General features: G+C 42.0%; 1 protein-coding gene and 1 pseudogene across 4 annotated transcripts in view; one reads left to right on the top strand and one right to left on the bottom strand.

Annotated features, from left to right (window-relative positions):
• CAT (catalase) overlaps positions 1–19,342 on the top strand; it is a 37,073-nt gene that overhangs the window by 12,279 nt on the left and 5,452 nt on the right. For all 4 annotated transcript variants that reach the window (XM_040980081.1, XM_040980082.1, XM_040980083.1 and 1 more), the window contains 7 exons: positions 99–229; positions 800–904; positions 1,687–1,812; positions 4,280–4,471; positions 4,902–5,054; positions 13,217–13,355; positions 16,794–16,924. In XM_040980081.1, coding sequence (XP_040836015.1) covers positions 99–229; positions 800–904; positions 1,687–1,812; positions 4,280–4,471; positions 4,902–5,054; positions 13,217–13,355; positions 16,794–16,924 — 977 coding nt within the window. The remainder of the gene's footprint in view (positions 1–98; positions 230–799; positions 905–1,686; positions 1,813–4,279; positions 4,472–4,901; positions 5,055–13,216; positions 13,356–16,793; positions 16,925–19,342) is intronic.
• Positions 12,468–13,026, bottom strand: LOC121156479 (annotated as a pseudogene).

Consider the following 19,342-nt stretch of genomic DNA (forward strand, 5'->3'; position numbering starts at 1 on the left):
GGTTGGAAAGCAGCTCCCCAATGCTCCTTTATGATCTTAGGCTGCTCAGGTACCAAGTCCTGGGGTTTGCGTGTAATTTCCCTGTTTCAATATCCTAGCTGGAGAAGCAGGCTCTGCTGACACAGTCCGTGACCCTCGTGGGTTTGCAGTGAAATTTTACACAGAAGATGGCAACTGGGATCTTGTGGGAAATAATACTCCCATTTTCTTCATCCGGGATGCCCTACTGGTAGGCGTTTTACAAGTGTTTGTTGACTCAAGTTGACAGCAAGCAAGTTGGCATTTGAGGGGTGGCCTGGGGAAAAGCAGAAAGAAGAGGATTTGAGGTGTCTGGATTACCTTTTTGAACTTGATTTACTGCATTGAAGACCTTATTATAAGTGCAAATAATAGCAGTTACCGTTAGTTTTCATTTTTGTGTGTGTCAAAATTCACTGACTTAGTGGGACGAGTTGAGTTTTCTGTGCAGAACATTGCAGGCTAGTAACGACAGGGAATTAGCCCTTGAAACAAGGACAGAGTAATTCTGCAGGCCCTGAGCCAGCGAGACATTTGTGTTTCCTAGAAGAGGTGATGTGTGCATTGTTTTCTTTAAAGAGATCCTGTATCTTAGAGTACATTTGAAATACTTTAGGGTATTTTAGGTTCTGGTTGTATAGGTTGAGTAAATTTCATCTTAGAGTTTAGCAGTTGAAACTGGATTGTATTGTTGAGAATCATAATCCATAGAGTTAGCTACATGTAATGTAAGAGTTCCTGGAACTTAATTTTTGCATTGTTTCTTTCCATTTTCTTTCAGTTTCCATCCTTTATCCATAGCCAAAAGAGGAATCCTCAGACACACTTGAAGGACCCAGACATGGTCTGGGACTTCTGGAGCCTACGCCCTGAGTCTCTGCATCAGGTGGGCCCCTACTCCCCCCGTTTTTTTTTTCCCCTGTATCATATCACTTAAGGTAGAACTGTTAATTGTATGTTCTCCTGTATTTCTCTAGTTTGGACTGTTTTTATTAGACTTCTTACTTTCCTTTTGTTAAGTTTTCTTAGACCATGAAAAATATCACAGTGACCAATCTTGTGAATCTTCCTCCATTGATAGGCCTTAATGATGATAGGCAGTTGATTACATCATTCACTGATTCCTCCCTAGAGTGCTAAGGATTAAAGTCTCTAATATGAGGGATGGAGGGATGTGTGTTGTTGTATAGTGGGGTAAGCCGCCACTTCAGATGCCCATGTTGGAGTGCAGGTGTGAACCCCAGGAACTCCACTGCCTTCCAGCTTCCTGTCAGTGCTGCTGAGAAGGCAGTGGACGATGATAGTCTTGGGTTCCTGTCACTCATGTGGGAGACCAGGATGGAGTTAGAGGCTCCTTGTTTTGGCCTGGCCCAGCCCTGCTTTTGCAGGCATTTGGGAAATAAACCATTGCCTGGAAGGTGACTCCCTCTTTCTGTGTTTCTCAGTTGTGCTGGCTTGCAGCTAGATGAAAATAAATAAAAAGCAAACATAAAAAAATGGTTTTTGTTGTTTTTTATAAATGCAATAATAATGGTAACACTTCCTGTGGGAAATTGACTAGTATATTCTGTTACTAAGGGGATTTCTGGAAACTTAGGACTATCTTAAAAACCTAGAGCATTTCATTTTAAACTGAGTAATTTTTGGCTTTATGGTTTTGTTCCGTAGGTCTCTTTCTTGTTCAGTGACCGAGGGATTCCGGATGGACATCGGCACATGAATGGATATGGGTCACATACTTTCAAGCTGGTCAATGCCAACGGGGAGGCAGTTTATTGTAAATTTCACTATAAGGTACATGTTGCCTTAGGGGCAGAGGGTACCGTGCTCCTACCACACACCTCCCTTCATTCCTCTGGAAGGATTGAGCCAAGGTCAAAGTTTCTCCAGCCTTTCCTTTACTTCTACTCCCAAGGACGGGAAGGCTGGTTCTAACTGATCAGCACGTGAGCAGTTTGTTAGCCTGTTGCCCAAGAAGCTGTATTCATGCCGCTCGGATTAGAGGAAACGTATGTGGTCTCTGGTCTCTTCTTGCATGTGGCCAGAGGTATAAACCCATGGCTCCTGTCAACAGTGTCAGGTTTCTTCTCTGTCACACTTGGCTATAGATTTGCGGGTAAAGAAAACAAACCCTGTCCAAGTTAGCTTCCTAGTTAATGTTTCTGGTGTTGGCAGAGGCACTGTTGAGATGTGTTTCTTACTGGAGTGGGAAGGTCTAACTTTTTGGTTTGAGCTTGGAAGGTTGAAGATAATACGGGCCTTTAGACTAGGCATAAAGAATTTTCCGCAGGGGTTAGGCTGGCTTTTCTAGAGTTCTTGGTGGAATTTGGAGTCAAGTCTCAGCAGGCAGAAAAAAACATGAAGGTGGCGTGGCTGTCCCTTCACTGGATCACTACCCAGAGCATCAGTGTCTTCTGAGGCCTAGGCGGGGAGAGCCATCCTGGGGCTTGCACCTACCTCATAGTCATGTCCAACGTCAGCTTTATCATCTGTCTATTCAGCATGCATCAAGGTTGTATTGTCAATAAAGCAACCAAGAGATCAGTTACAACTGTCAGGGAACATGTCATAATGATTTTGCCATTTGCTTTCATCAAGTCAGATTAGATCACTTTTGGGAAGCTTTATAGTTTTATTTATTTATTATTTTATGAAAGGAACCTTTTAATCAACCGGAGTGTTGTGAAGGGCTCCTCACTTGGTGTAATCATGGTGCTTATGGCAATGAACAACAATAGCAGTACATTTCACAGGGTGAGTTATATTCCCTGAGAACCCTGGGAGGCTAGTGGGAGGCCAAGCTGGAGAAGGTAGGATTACAAGTACTGCTGCTGAAATCAACAGAAGTTAAATCCTCACAAACCCTGTCCTCTTTTAACGACATCCAAATACCTGAATTTTTCCCCCATTTTGACTTAATTTGTCCGAACAATTTATATATGAGTATACTAAATGGAAGAACTGTCACATTGCTTTATATTTATGACTTAGATCTATAATCTTCAACCAGAAAGAATTCTCAGAAATCACTGCCTCATCAGTTTGTAATTGCCAGAAGGAACAGTGTAGTGTCACTTGAAGCAAGACAAATTGATGGTATCTGAGACAGCCATCTGGGTTGGTAGCTTTGTTAGGCCAGCCTGAACTTAAACCTTGACTCTCCTGGATAACTGTGCCCTTGGGTATGTGATCAGATCTCGCTGAGCTCCAGTTCTTTTCACGGTGAAATTGGGATGACACTATCAGCTGCCCACAGTCCTGGAAAGATGGGATTGCTTAGGGATCTGTTCAACAGATGGTCTGGAAGTAGCCTGAGAGCTACATTATTTCAGAACTCTGGGTCATTCTCTTCAAAACCTGGAGGGTTAGATAAGGAAACTATAAAGCTATTCCTGCACAGTCCACCAAGTCAGCTCTTCTCGTGGTCTGGGGATGCTGACCTCCCTTCTTTAACCCTGAAGGTGGCTTCACTTTTGGCCACAAGTGACAGTGTAACCCTTACTGCTGACCAGATAGAGTTGGGATTTCAATATAGAAAAGATCAGCCATCCAGAGCTGATTTTTGGCTAAGGAAATCTTCCCATAACACTTGGCTTGCTGGGGTTGTCTTTGAATATGGAACACATGGTCAGTCCCTGGAAGTGCACGATGGTCTGATAATTAAGAGCACTTGTGAAAGTGATGTAACTACTTTGGGTATTACTGACTTGTTTGGGATTTCAGAATGCTAATGTTGCCTGCTTATAGAGGACTGGTATGGGCTGGCAGTCCTGAAGTTCATTTCAGCTTTATGAGCAATGATTGTGATTTCTAAAGATTGCGGGTGAGCAAGAGAGAGAAGAGTGAGAGAAAGAGAGACAGGGTAGAAATACTAATTGTGTTAAATTTCAGTAATTGATTTAAGCTGGTATAAACTGGGAATTAAAAAAATCCTTGATGTTAAAAATGAATCCTTTAGCTTTTCGATCTTTTGCTTATTTTGAAAATATTTTTAGTTCCTAAGTAATATAATTATTCAAGCTAAAAAAGGCATGACGGGAAAGATAGGACTAATTTTAGGTGTGAAATGTGTGGTGACATTTAGGATAGTATAACCAAGGACGATTTTTTGATAAATTCATTAGTATCAGCTGTGAACAGCAGATAGTGGTGTCAGTTCAGCTTCGGGGTATTGATACTTGTAATCCTTCAGTGGATTGCTGATTCAGCTTTGGCAATTTTGCCAGTAAGTTTCCATCTGAGCTTTTCTTTTATTTTATAGACTGACCAGGGCATCAAAAACATCCCTGTTGAGGAAGCAGCAAGACTTTCTCAGGTGGATCCTGACTATGGCATCCGGGATCTTTTCAATTCCATTGCCAAAGGCAACTACCCCTCCTGGACTTTTTACATCCAAGTCATGACATTTGATCAGGCGGAAACGTTTCAATTTAATCCATTTGATCTCACCAAGGTAAGGTTGGTTTTTTGTTTTGTTTTAAAGAACTATCCAGGTTAGCACTCATAATGGTAGGGAAGTGATCTGTAAATGGGGGTCACTTTGGGGATCCCTAGCCTGTGAGTGAATGACCACTAGCATCAATCATGTTTGTGTTTGATAAATGTCACTGAGCTTATATGGGTGGTCTTATTTCTTGTTATTAGCAGGGAACAGATTTTGAAAAGCTGATAGACTTTTGCTTCAGGAAAGTGTCAATATTTACCACTTACTGTTGTGCAATATTTAACTAACGTGCACACCTTAGGTTCTTATCATTTTCTATTGGATTAAAAACAGTATCATTTCCCTGGCTTGATTATATTTGAAAGCTGTACATTTTGTGGGCAGCTTTAATTTCCTTCAGTTGTTTGTCTGATAATTGTGACTATGGCATTATTTTCAGGTTTGGCCTCACAAGGACTACCCTCTTATCCCTGTTGGCAAATTGGTCCTAAATCGGAATCCAGCTAATTACTTTGCTGAGGTTGAACAAATAGCCTTTGACCCAAGCAACATGCCACCTGGCATTGAGCCCAGCCCTGACAAAATGCTTCAGGTAAGCCTGATGGGTTGAGATGTTCTAACCCAGGTGTCCATGTGCATACGTGCATACACACACATCTCACAGTGTGGCATGATTCCTGTAGGAGGAATGAACTAGAGCGTTCTTTAAATCTGGATACTTAGTTCCTTAAGGGACTCGCTGGGGTGAAATATCTTAGGTAAATACTCCTTGAATAAACCAGTAGCAGACCAAATTCCGTAGTAAGGCCCCTATGTGAAGACATCAACCATTAGTTTCTGAATTAAAAAAAAAAAAGAAGAAGAATGAATAGAACTGCTTGAGTATTGTGGATTAAAGTCCAGTTCCCTCAACTTGTAAATGATTAAGAGGGAATGTGGTTAATTTAGTTTATCATCTCTGTCACCCTAACTTTATTTCCTATTCAGTGGTGATGCTTAAATTTTTTCATTTTGCAAAAAAAAAAAAAAATCCGGGAATGATATATATATTTTAAAGGTTTTATTTATTTATTTGAGATGAAAGAGACAGAAAGAGAATATGAAAGAGAAAGGGAGATTCCCCCACCTGATGGTTAATACTCAAAGGCTACAATAGCCTGGTCTAGATCAACCCAAAGCAAGGAGCACGGATCTCCATCCAGACCTGTGTGGGTAGCCCGGGCCCAAGCATTTGAGTTGTGTTCTTCTGCCTTCTCAGGTGTGTGAGCAGAGAGCTGGATCAGAAATGGGGTAGTTGGGACTGAACCAATGCTCCTATAAGGGATGCCAGCCTTACAAGGGACAGTCTAACTAGCATCATGAAGCTTGCCCTGGGAATGATTTTTATGCATCAAACCTTTTTTTCTTTAACCCTACCCTTTTATGAATTCAATTTATGGTGACTGTAATTCAAGGCAGTGGATTAATTCAATCATGTGTCTTGCTGATGTTGGTTGGCATTTAGTATGTGTTTATGTCACTTTCTAATATGCTTTCAAGAGTTCAAAGAGTAACAGTTCTACTTTGGACTAGAAGCCAGTGAAGAAATAATTGACTTAATAATTGCTGTCCAATCAGTCTTTTGTATTCTTGGACTATGACCATGCAACGAAAGTTGAAGATTATACTTGATCAGAACAGAGGGGCTAAAGTCTGCTTGTTACATAAGTGTCTGATTCTAGTTACGTGTCAGTTTCACTAGGATGGAAGCTAGTTAGGATTCTAAAGTTTCTAGTTTATAGTAACTTTTTATTATTTTTTTGAAAGGCAGAACTACATAGAGAGGGTGAGATTTTTTTCATCCACTGGTTTACTCTGCAAATGGCCACAGTGGCCAAGGCTGGGCAGACCAAAGCCAGGAACCTGGAGCCTCCTTTGGGTCTCCTATGTATGTATAAGTGCCCAAACACTTGGGCCATCTAATGCTTCCCGCCCAGGCACACAATCAGGGAATTAGATTGGAAATGGAGTGGCTGGGACTTGAACCTGTGCTCATATGGGGTCTGGTGCTGTAGGCAGTGGTTTAATGAGCTATGCCATGGTGCCAACACTTTAAAATGACTTTTTCACTATGACATTGGGAATGTCAGAGACTTATAGAAAGTAAAATTTTATTCATTTTAGTTTCATACAACTAATATAAATTGAGTATCTTTTCTATTTTAAATGAAAGATTATTCTGGGTACTGTAACAGATACTAAAAATGTAACATCACTCTGAGGTGATGTTGGTGAGGCAGAAGGTAGAATTTTTTCGTTTAGGAGGTCAAAGACTAAGGTTTAGTGACAAGGTATGTCATTTGAGATGGGTTTCAAAGCATGGGAGGATTTTAATTTTCCAAGGTAAAATGGCTCTTGAGTATAGGCACAAAGGTGAGCCATGTTGGGTATACGCACTCTTTCCTGAGGGATAAAAAATGAGTTTTGATAGGTTCATTTGAGTACATATCAGAGAGGACATTAAAAACTTGATTAGAATTAAGCTTTTTTGCATTTTGTGAATTGTAGTCTGGTGTAAATCAAGTAGAATGACTCCTCAGGGTGATCAACAAGAGAATGAAGTCGGGGTTGAGTGTGAAAGAAGTGAAGTAGATTACAGAGGCTAAGCACTGAGGTGGGAGCAGGGCCAGGACCACGTGGCCTTGGACACTTCCCCGCTGTGATGGCTGGAAGGCAGTAGAACTGGATGATGGAGAGGCGAGTGAGATTCCTCACAGTGTGCAGCTGGCATGGGCAGAGCCCCAGTTGAGTAACCCTAGAACTGAGGAAACAGGTTGAGGAAGGATTCCAGCTGCCATGGGTCTCTGGGTTCATGGTGAGACCTGGAAGTAGACAGCAGCACTGAATCAACAACCAGAACAGAGAGCCTAGGCCCAAGGGAAAGGATTGCATGGTAAATACAGATTTCTGCAACAGAAGCAAAGCAATGTGTAGGACATTTATTGAAACCATGGAGTGGTGCCAGGGTTGTGGCAGACATAGCAGGTTAAGCCATTGCCTATCGTGTTGGTGTTCCATATGGGTTTGAGACCCAGCTGCTCCAGGTCTGATCTAACTCCATGCTAATGCATTAGGGAGTAGATGCCCAAGTGTTGGGTTCCTGTCAGCTGTGTGGGAGATCCATATGAAGTTCTTGCCTCCTGGCTTTGACCTGGCCCAGCCAGGAGACCGTGAATCAGTAGATGGGAGATTCTGTCTCTCCCTCTGCCTCTTTGTCTCTGCATACACTTCAGAGAGCTTCCATAACATTCAACCTCTTTGGAGTAAGTTTTTACACGTGTTAATTTGGTAAAATGTAACTGAAAACACTGTCCTTTATTATATCAAATGTCATCAGCCAGGCAAGGGTGCTCATTAGTTTTTATTAGGGATAATTTGAAAGTCCTTATTGGCTCTCCTCTTTCCATCCCTATTGCAATAAAGCATGTCACATATCCTGCCAGAAAACTCTTGAGGCCACACTCAGATATTACTTACCTACTCAGAAACCCTTGAACAAATCCTTGCTGGTCACTAAATGACTGACTAAGTGACTACAATAGTCCTTTCCTAACTCTGTGGTTCCTAAAATGTTCACTGCATTCAAATTCACAGCTAAATAACCAAAGCAGTTAAGGGAGAAGTTGGCTTGGGACAATAACTTGTTGAATATTATGGAAGTTCTTTGAAGTACTTGATTAAAAACTCACTAAATGAAAAATCAAAAAGGACATACTAAATTTGATATAAATATACATACATATATATGTATGCATGTAAACATATGTATACACATATATACATAAAAGTATTAGCCAGAAAATTCAATACTAACAGAAATTATATGATTAATTTGTTTTTAGTTTTTAAAGATTTATTTTTATTAGGAAGTCAGATTTACAGAGAGAAGGAAAGAAAGATTTTTCATCTGCTGATTTACTCCTCAAGTGGCCACAATGGCCTGGAACTGAGCCAATTTGAAGCCAGGAGCCAGGAGCTTCTTCTGGGTCTCCCATGTGGATGCAGGTTCTGGGCCATTCCCTACTGCTTTCCCAGGCCACAAGCAGGAAGCTGGATGGGAAGTGGAGCAGTTGGGACATGAACTGGCACCCATATAAGACCCTGGTACATGCCAGGCAAGGATTTAGCCATTATGCTATGACACCAGGCTCACACTACTAATTTCTACTTACCGTTTCCCAACACTCTGTTTTCTGTGGTTTCTTTTTCTAAAGAATTGTTTATTTAATTTGAAAAACAGAATGACAGAAATGAAATAGTTCAGGAAGGACAATGCAGGTGACAGAGACTTGGTCTCTCATTACCTGCTGGTGTAGGCTCAGGCTTTCTTCTGCAGTCTGCAGTTTACCAGCAGTTTGAGAAATCGGGTGATTATTTGAATGGAAAAGGTTTGTCATGTATTCCCACTCAGAGTGCACAGGTCTTGGGTAAGGCCTCAGTTCAAGTTGGTGTCAGGGTATGGCCTCCTTGGCCCATTTCCCAACCTTTGTGGGTCTCCACCCATCGGGTTGCCTGATAAACATAAGGTGGCACAAAGCTGGAATTATGGGCAGAGACTGCATCCAGGCGCTGTTTGATTGTATTTTCTGTCCTGTTGATAGAGCACAACTTTTTGAGCCAAAGAAAGCAATAAGCTTCCAAGTTATAGGTGAGTGTTAGCCGTAACTAATCATCTAAATATGACTACAGACTATCTGAAATGATAGTGGGAACTATAGTCATCCAACTGAGAACAGATTATTGTTAATTGATAGAACAGTAGGACTAGATTAAGCATGTTGGTATGAGTGATTTAGTACAAAATAATGGCTTCAGTTGCTCTGTTCAACCCCTTTCCTATTTTGCCATGTAACATTGAGATAGAAGAGTGCTCATTAAGCTTAACGTCAACGATAAAAATCAGTGAAAGGAAAGTTTCCATGCGAGTTGGACTTTCAATAATGAGAAAGCTTAAGGAATTGGATATTCAGATTAATACAACTAATTCTTATTTTGGTTTCAGCATAAATTGAAAGAAATTTCAAGATGCTGGGCATTCTAATTAATATTTCCTGGATGATGGTTAATATTTTTCTAAAGATTTTAAAAAAAATTTTTATTGGAAAGTCAGATTTACAGAGAAGCAGAGATAGAGAAAGATCTTTAGTTCTCTGGTTTACTCACCAAATGGCCACAGCAACCAGTGCTGAGCAGATCCAAAGCCAGGAGCCCGGAGCTTCTTCAAGGTCTCCCATGTGCAGGAATGCAAGGCTTTGGGCTGTCCTCAACTGCTTTCCCAGGTCATAAGTAGGAAGCTGGATGGGAAGTGGAGCAGCTGGGACACAATCCGGTGCCCATATGGGTTCCTGGCACGTGCAAGGCGAGGATTTAGCCACTAGGCCACTATATTCAGCCCTGTCGTTGTTTTTAATAAAAAAAATTTTATTGAAACATAGCTTGTAGTGAAGAAATACATTTTAACTGATTTAAGTCTACACATCAATGATGGGAGAAATTATGGCACCAGAATTTTCCTTCTCAGTCATGCTAAGATTAGATTACTATTGGGTCTACAGTTTTCATTTTGGTAGGCTTTGTTCCACACAAATTTGTAAACATTTTCCATATTATAATTCTTAAATCTACTTAAAAAAATCAGACCTCAAGCCAACCATTTTCATCAAAGCTATTGGAATACTGTTCAAGAACAAAATCTGTTTTCAGTATTGCTCCTCAAAACAGCAACTCAAATGTTGCAAAATCAGTCAGCCAGCCATGTGCTCAAACTGAAAATCACAACAGTGGCCCAATAACTTGATTTCAAACCAAGTTGATTTTGTGTCTAGCAACATTAAGGAAGTTGCTTCATTTATAAATGTGCATGGAACAAAACATTGCTGCATCAGCAGAAATGATTTTAACACAATGTTGTAAGAACAAGAAATAAAAATGTTACTCCCTGTTACAGTTGCTCAAATCCCACAATAATTGCAAATAGAGCTAAAAGATGTCAACTCTTGAAAGCTTGTCATTTCGGACTACTTCATAATTTTAAAAGCAAATATTTGTTTTATTTGTTTTTGAAAGGCAAAGTTACAGAGAAGATTAGCTTAGAGAAGTTCCATCCACTGGTTTCACTCCCTAAATGGCTGCAATGGCCAGAGCTGAGCTGATTTATAGCTGGAGCCATCTCTTTTCCTGGATCTCCTTCATGGGTACAGGGGTCCAAGGACTTGAACCATTCTCTACTACTTTCCCAGGTGATTTGCAGGAAGCTGGATCAGAAGTGGAGCAGCCAGGACTTGAACTGATATCCCCGTGGAATGCCAGTGCCATAGGCATGGACTTACTATGCCACCACACCAGCCCCATCTGCTTCATAATTTTATATTATATTTCATTTATGTGCCTATTCTGTTTTGTGCTATATCTGAATATTTTGAGCAGTGATGCATTTTATCCAGTGAAAGGAATACATGCTAATACAGTAGGGCATTTTAGGAACTGTGCAGTTAGGGAAGGGCTGTTGTTAGAGGTATATGTGAAGGAAGCACATTCACATCCACTACAGAGCCACAGAATTTTTACATTTAAGGTTTATTTATTTTATTTGAAAGTCAGAATGGAGAGACAGAGAGAGAGAGAGAGAGAGAGAGCGAGAGAGGAGAGAGAGAGAGATCTCCCTTCTGGTTTCCTTCCCAAATGACCACTATGGCCGGAGCTGAGCCAATCCAAAACTAGGATTCAGGAGCCTCCTCATTGTCTCCACATGGGTTCAGAGACCCAGGACTTGAGCCATTGCATAGTGCTTTTCCAGGCCATGACTAGGGAGCTGGATCTGAAGGGGAACGTCCAGAACACGGAACATGAACTGGTACCTGTATGGGATGCTGGTGCCACCAGGCTGGCCCCATAGTCACAAAACTTTATAAGATGGAAAAGACACTGACTCTGCTTTGAAGCACACTTTACACTATGCTATTTAATGTTTAGATCAATAATTCAAGCTGACTTAGTGAACATAATGCAGCCTTTGTTAATTCTTTCTGCGGATCAACGTAATGACAGAGCATCCCTTTATGGCGTGGTGCTCATTAAAAGCCAATCTCATGGGACACAGAGCAGCTGATATTTTCCATCCAGGTGAGCCAGGACACCCTATCTCATCATTGGGTCTTCCTTTCTAAGCCAACTGGGTAAATTTATTTTCACCATCTTCCAAAAGAGTCCATGCCAATTAGAAGCAGGTTAAATTCTCAGAGTCTTAAGGAAATTCAACCCAGGGATCACCCCCTGATTCCCCATATGGGAGATTAGAGTATTATATAAAACCACAGTGTGACCATATATTTATTTAGGGGGCTCGGGGAAGACACCATAGTGATGGAAGAAATTAAAGAAGTACAAATGCGGGGAGCAATAAGGTTAAACTGGAAATACACAAAATGAGTTAACTGCATTCATTTTCTTAAGAAGACAGCTTGTGAGGAAAAACTTTACTGGCTGTTATAGATGTTTATGAAGTTGAAGTTGGTTTCAGTAAGATTAGTAGAGAATACGTTCTAGAAAGTGGAGGTGATTGGACATGAAGTCTGGCAGCAACTGACTAGAACCATCCCAGATGGTTAAGCCGGGGCCAAGCCCTAAAGAAAACCAGAAGCCTTGTTTGTGGGACATTTTGAACAATACCTGTAGAAATATTACCTTGCAGCTTATTTTGTGTTGTTGTTAAGTTTCATAGGGTGAAAGGATTTTTCTACTTGCACTTCAGTTTTACAGCACGAGTGGCATAGAATACCTAAAGGCAAATGAGAGGATTCAGGCAAGGTAACTAGCTCCTGGATGTAAAAATGATTACGTCACCATTACTTCTAGGGCTTTCTGCAGCTGCAAGGTGGCTGTGGAAAGCACACCCCAGTATCAATCTCTAGAAAGCAGCCAAGCATCTTCTTGTGTGTCTTCTTTTTGTATTTTCTCCCCATGTTTCTTAACCCTGCTGTTGTTGTTGCTACTTAGCAAAACTGGTAAAATCAAAATCATGATCATTGAATATAGCACCCTGGCAGTCAAGTTATTTAAAACCTTCGATTTTCTGGGGCTAAGGAAGCACTTCGTGATATTTAGAACTGTAATTAGCAAGCAAAGCTTTCACAGATTTTCCTAGCTTGAAGACTTCTACAACTTTCCTGATCACATCGTCATAGGAAGGTCGGACCTAAGTTTGTTCTAAAGCTAACATGAAAAAAAAAATTCTGCTTCTAGAATGATGTGATAGATGTGAATAGTTCAGTAAGTTCCATCCAGTTTCATTTCATTCATGGAAGACCCACAAGGATTGGACAGGGTGGCATCAATGACAAAAATCCCCAAAAAGAAAACCCCAAATTCCACTCTCACCAGTGATGGGCTTTTGCAGCAACACCATCTGTCAGGGAGAACCAATCTGAGATTGCTGGGTCAAGCTCACTCATCCAAATCTTCAGGGTTTGATCTGGCTGGCTGATGACCCGACTCTATGGGAAATTCGGGCACCAGCTGAAATTCATGCATCCCATACAACGTGCTGCTTAGTTAGGGAGAGCTCATTTCCTAAGAGAGGAGACTTTCCTTTCATTGGTAGGGTTTTGTGACTAACCGTAAACAGAGGGTTTGTCCTTTCTCTCTCACAGTGAGGCTTACAGCGCACTCCTAGTTGGTGTTATTGCTCGTCAATGTCGATTCCATCTCTTCCTCTAGGGCCGACTGTTTTCCTATCCTGATACTCATCGGCACCGCCTAGGCCCCAACTACCTTCAGATACCCGTGAACTGCCCCTATCGTACTCGAGTGGCCAACTATCAGCGCGACGGCCCCATGTGCTTCACCGACAATCAGGGTAGGCCTCATCACACTTGCTTCCTCCTGTGGGAAGAGTGTGTGGAAACAGAGGGAATGGGACGCCAGGGTGGTGGTCCCAGCCCTGGACCCACAGGACCTCCTTCTCTGCAGGTGCTGCCTATGGCTTGGAGCTTCTTGCTTAAATTGAGAACTCACCATGCTTTTATCTACTGTGTGAAAGTCCCTACCTCAGATTTTTTTTTTTACCTGCTGTCCTGCAGGGAGAAAGATTATCTGTAGGGGGAGTATTCAGTTTAGGAATTACAGAGTGGGACTTCCCGAAGTCACTCTTGTTGAGTCATCAGCAGGTAGACCCTGGGCTGTGCACAAACCCAGAGCTCAAGTGTTTCTCGCCTCTCAAGGTCCTGGAGGAACAAGTCCACCAGCATTTGGGAATGACAGAGTGCCCTGGGGGGCAGGCAGGGGGTGAGCAGAGGGCAAGAGAGCGAATAGCTCAGGGGCTCTCTACACATTTTAACTTTTTACTTTTATTTATTTTCCCTTGAGTGAATGTGGTTGAATTCATGTTACTCAGTGGCCTTTGGGAGCTCATTTAGCAAATTGCTGATTTTTAGAAGTGCTTTATTTGGTGCCATGTACAAGCAGCCTCTAGTTCTGGTGACTTCTTTCAGTTTTCCAAGCAGAATGCTTGATGAGTGTTTTCTCCATTTATTATTCCACAGTTTAATACAGAACTTCCGGTTTTCTTTTCCTATTTTGGTTGCACGGATTGCAGGAATAGGTTGTACATGGGTTCCTTCAGAGATCATATTGGTTTATATCATAACCAAATAAGTTGATTCCAGAAAAGCTTATTTTTCTGTAATAAAAATCCAGAAAAAAGCTTGTTTTTCTGTGGTTAAAAAAATAATACATGGATTCCAAGGGAACTTGTGAGAATGAAGGAGAAAGGGAAGAGTGATGGGAAACTGGAATACTCAGCATCCCAAGGCACCGATATGCCATTTTGCCAAGTTTCTTGCCTTTCTTTTCTGTGAATATTTTCGTGCATTTACTATGATTTTGTTACCATTATCTTTGAGCCTTTCCTGTGTAGGCTTAACAAATTTCAAATTTACCTTTTTTTTTTTTTTACTTGCTTGATCAGTTCTGGCATCTGAGAGCTGCGGTATTTCTGTTCTCTCGGGCTCAGCATCACGAGGGCGTGCAGTAGAACAGATAACTTGCTGTGCCTGTCTTGCATTTTTCCTTTTCCTTTTCCCCTAATCTGCATTCCTCAGTCCTTTTATTGTGGAAAGCGTGGCAGCCCAGTCCCTGTATGTTTTAAACTTCATTAATAATTAATCACTTCTTGTTTACAGTGATGGCGGTGCACTTACGCCTAAGCTAAGGAAGGCTACTCGTGACACGCCTTTTGCCTAGCTTTCAGAGTAGGGCATGTGGACTGTGCTCCTGAGTGTCACCAAAGAGCTTAATTATTCCACAGGGTCAGTGCCTCAAACACAGCTTCCAGCTCCATAAAGGTCAGAGTTTGTTTAATAATAGGAACATTTTAAAGAACTGCCTTTTCTTTTCTTTTTTTTAATTTTAGAAGGTAACACAGTTGATCGGAGAATGATGGATCAAGGCTTAGGGAAAAGTGGGTGTGATCATTGTTTCCAAATGTTCTTTCTCCTTGTTTCGGTAGTGGTGGTGGAGTTAAGAACTACTTTAAGTTTTTTTTTTTTTTTAATTATTTGAAAGGCAGCAGCACTGGGAAACACACAGAAAGAGAGAATTTCTGCCACTTCCCAAATGAGCCCAGCAGATGTCAGATTCCAGGAGACTGGAATTTCAACCCAATCTCTGCATGGCTGGCCAGGGCTCAAGCACTTGGGCCACAATCCACTGCTTTCTGGGCACATTAGCTGGAAGTTGAATCAGAAGTGGAACAGCTAGGTCTCAACTTGTCATTCTGATTGAGATGCTGGCCTCGCCTACCAATGCCACAATATGAGCACTAGAACTGATTTTCAAAAAAGACTTATCTATTTTTACTTGAAAGGGAGATTTAGAAAGAAGGGGAGCAGAAAGATTTTTCATCTGCTGGTTCACTCTCCTAGATGGCTGCAAAAGCCAGAGCTGAGGTCATCTGAAGCTATGAGCAAGGAGCCTCCTCTGGGTCTCTCATGTGGGTTCAGGGACCCAAGGATCTGACCATTCTCCAGTGCTTCACAAGTAGGTAGCTGGATGGAAAGTGGAGCAGGTGGGACCCAAACTTGGCTTGTAGGTAGAGGATTAGCTTGTTGAACCAACAGGCCAGTCCCATGCCCTCTTCCGAAGAGTTGATTGTGAATGTAGAAAGCAGTGTGGTGTTGCTTAGTTGAGCACTGTGTTTTCCATTTCCATGTGGCTGACCCTAGACCTGTATCTTGAGCTAATCATTGGGCTCCATGGTGCAGTCGCCTCCCTTCTGATATGTATGCATATGTGGGCATCTCTTAATTACCTGCTGTAGAGAGTCCATTCTGGCAGCGAGCTGGGTAAAATTCCATCACCAGGCTGGTTTGCTCGAACTACTTGTGGTGTTTCTAGGCCATGCCTCTTTAGGCAGTGTGTACTTAGATAAGACAGGCTTCTATCAGTTGAAGATAGTTTGGAAGACAACTGTGCCAAATTTTGAGAGGGGTGCAGGGAAGGAGAGAGAGAGAGACCCTACAGTTCACTCCAGAGATCACAGCAAATGTTTTGATTGTATTTGTCTCAATTTCTTTCTATTGGACATGACATACTAAAAATATCAAATTTTTAGAAAACTTTTTTTTTTTTTTGGTTTATCTGTGGAAGGAGATAAAAGCAAAGCTGCAATTAAATGAAGTTATCATAAGTACCTTGGAACTCTTAAAGCATTTTAGGAAGAGTGAACTCTGGTTAGAATCTTGCAATGGAAACTCCAGCTGTGCTGGTCTGGCAACAGCAGAGAACCTGGTCTCATCCTGTATCTGCTCCCCTAAGCCGCATCAGGCCTCGCAAGTGCCAGTCAGTACCTCAGTGTCCTGAAGTAGTGTCTGTCAGTGGAAGGGACAGAACCAGTGCTTCAAAGTTGCTCCCAAGAGTTCTATGACTCCAGCCTTGAATTGAGCCCAGGGCCCCAAGGAACCCTCACGATCCAAGTGTGTCTCTTGTTTCCCCTCCATGGTGGCTGAATGAAACCTGTTTACACTGATCACCATGGTATTAATTGATGGGTTTGGAAATGGACTTGGAGACATCCCTGCTAAGACAGCTCATGCCAATCCTTAGAAGTTGCAAACCTTCTGTTGGAATCTCAGTCCTGCCCAGGGCTAGATTTGGGAAATGAGAACAAAGATGCGAGTGGTGGTCCATGTGTTGGTCTTGGTATTACCATGTGTTGTGTTTCCTACAGTTTGCAGTCCTGCTCCATTTCTCATAGTCTGGATTGACGAGTAAATGAGTGTGTGGTTTCTCTTTAAAGGTGGTGCTCCCAATTACTACCCCAACAGTTTCAGCGCCCCAGAGCAGCAGCGTTCCGCCCTGGAGCATGGCGGCCGCTGCTCTGCTGATGTGCAGCGCTTCAACAGTGCCAACGAGGACAATGTCAGCCAGGTAACGGCCCCCTGGTCACTGTCTGCATGTGTTTCCCATGCAGGTGTTTGCAGTTGAATTCAGGGAAGGCCCATTACATAATAAATCAGGTTCATTATTGAACGGAGTTCAAGTCTCCATTAGATCCCTCCAACTTTGTTGAAGGGTGACAGCTAGGGACCATGGAGGAGACAGTGGTCACAGGAAATCTGAGAAATTATAAGCGCAGTTTACACAAAGCCAAATGGGATTAGAAGGGGAGGCCCACAATAGCTCAAAATCCCTGGCATCGAGAGCGTGGGCACTTCTTGCATGACGCAGCTACCCTCATCACCCTGCTCTGCTCCACTTTCCCGTACTAACTGCTGATTTCTGCCATGCTTCAGGGTAGCTGCTTTGCCGTTGTTACTCTGCTATGACCATAGCCTGATTGTCCTTCATTGCTTCCTCCTCCTTGCTTGCTCACTGTCTTTCTTTGTCTGCCTGTTATTCCTCCCAGCTTTCCCAGATAAGATCCTGCAGAAAGACAACCAGAATGACTTGGTTGGTCGTCCTGCAGGTTGTATCCTTTGCCCTTGGTCAGCCTGTGGTTAACTGTCCAGGTCAAATGCTCACCCTTTTCCCAGTTACCTAGGGTAACTCTAAGAACTCTTTTAGTAGTTGCTGTGAAGGGCCCCTATTAAATTGGCAATAGAAATAAACCTACTGGCAACTTGTCAGAATTGTCATATACAAGTTTAAGAAAATAGATGACGAACTGGACAATTTAATAGGAGAACTTCAGGAAATAATTGAGTAGACAAACTGAACTAAAAAATGTAACAACTGAAATGAAAAATTTAGTAGGTGGATATAAGAACAGGCCAACATTGCTGAAGAGAAGATGTATGCATTGAAAGTAATACAGTGGATAATATTAAGACTGGCTCATTAAGAGAGAAAAAAAGTTTTCTTCATGAGACAGCTCTAAATAGATTGAAAGGGTCTGTCACAGAGGCTGTACAGTTCATCTAACAGATGGTTCATGTATGGTGTGTATAAGAACCCCCTACAAGGAAACATGGAATAGATAGACAGCACAATAGACAAATGAGTAACAGACTTAAATATGTACTACACAAATGAAACTAAGTGACTGAAAAACTTGGAAAGGTGGCTTACCTCCTTAGTCTGCAAGAATACACTGGATAACATCACAGAGGAAAATCCATTGCACACTGCCAGAAGCTGGAGTTGAAGCAACTGTGTTGAGAACAAAGAACAGCTCACATTCTCACAGGAGTGCAGATTGCTTTAGCTGTTTCAGGAAATTGGTTGGCAGTGTCTACTGAAGCCGAACAAGAATACATGCCTTTTGCCTTAGCAGATCCAGTGTTTACACACCCAGTAAAAATGTGTGTCTGTGACCACCAGAGGACATTTACAAAACTCTTTATATCGTCAAAGGTTCATTAACAAAAGGAGTGGTAAATAAGCAGCAGCATACTCTCACCATGTGTAGCAAGGGAAATTTAATGAACTGTTGCAAGAACAACAACATGGCTGACTCTTAGAATTATAACAAATATCAAGAGGCCATAAAAAATTATAAACGATAAGATTCCCTTTATATACATTTTTTTTAAAAAGTCAAAACTTGTTTGTGAAACTGCAAGATGAAAGATTTGTCTTTGGGGAGGAAGGAGGAGGAGGCGGAAGTGCCTAGGACAGGCTATGTGGAAGTGATTCCCGAGGCTTGGGTGTTGTTCCATCTGGAGCTGTGTGATCGCCACACATTTGTGGTCGCTGAAAAACCATTGAACTTCACACTTGGACTCGGAGCCCTCTGCTGTAGATACACTGCACTTACCTTTAAAAACTTATTAGAGGAGAAAATTGAATTGACTAATAGAAATGTACCTTTTCCTTTAAAAGAAATTTGGTCCTGCTTTTAAGGGTCTGTGGTTAAGGGTGGAGTCCTGGTTAATGAGTAAGACAGCAGCCGCTCAAGCTTGGTGCTTTCTGGTAGTCACTGACTGCAGGTGCATGGCGGTCGCCAGTCAGGCATAGAATTATGCAAATGTGATCACAGCCTCCTCCAGCTTGACTTCAGGTTACCAGCTTGCCCTTTAGTGGTGAATACTGGAGTGGGGGTTAGGTGATGAGGTTACTAGTTGTCTACTAATAACAACGGAGCCACTTTGTATTTGCCTTAACCTCTTTTTTTTGTTTTAAGATTTATTTTATTTTTATTGGAAAGTCAGATATACAGAGAGGAGAGAGAGGAAGGTCTTTTGTACGATGATTCACTCCCCAAGTGACCACAACGGCCAAAGGAAGCGGGGCCTCTGGGATTAGAACCGGCGTCCATATGGGATCCTGGCATGTGTAAGGCGAGGATTTTAGCCACTAGGCTACTGTGCCAGGCTCCTTAACGTCTTAAAGTAGTAGATAAACCAT

The sequence above is a fragment of the Ochotona curzoniae genome, unplaced genomic scaffold (assembly GCF_017591425.1).
Source record: "Ochotona curzoniae isolate NIBS_2020 unplaced genomic scaffold, NIBS_Ocur_1.0 contig_3432, whole genome shotgun sequence".
Lineage (NCBI taxonomy): Eukaryota > Metazoa > Chordata > Mammalia > Lagomorpha > Ochotonidae > Ochotona > Ochotona curzoniae.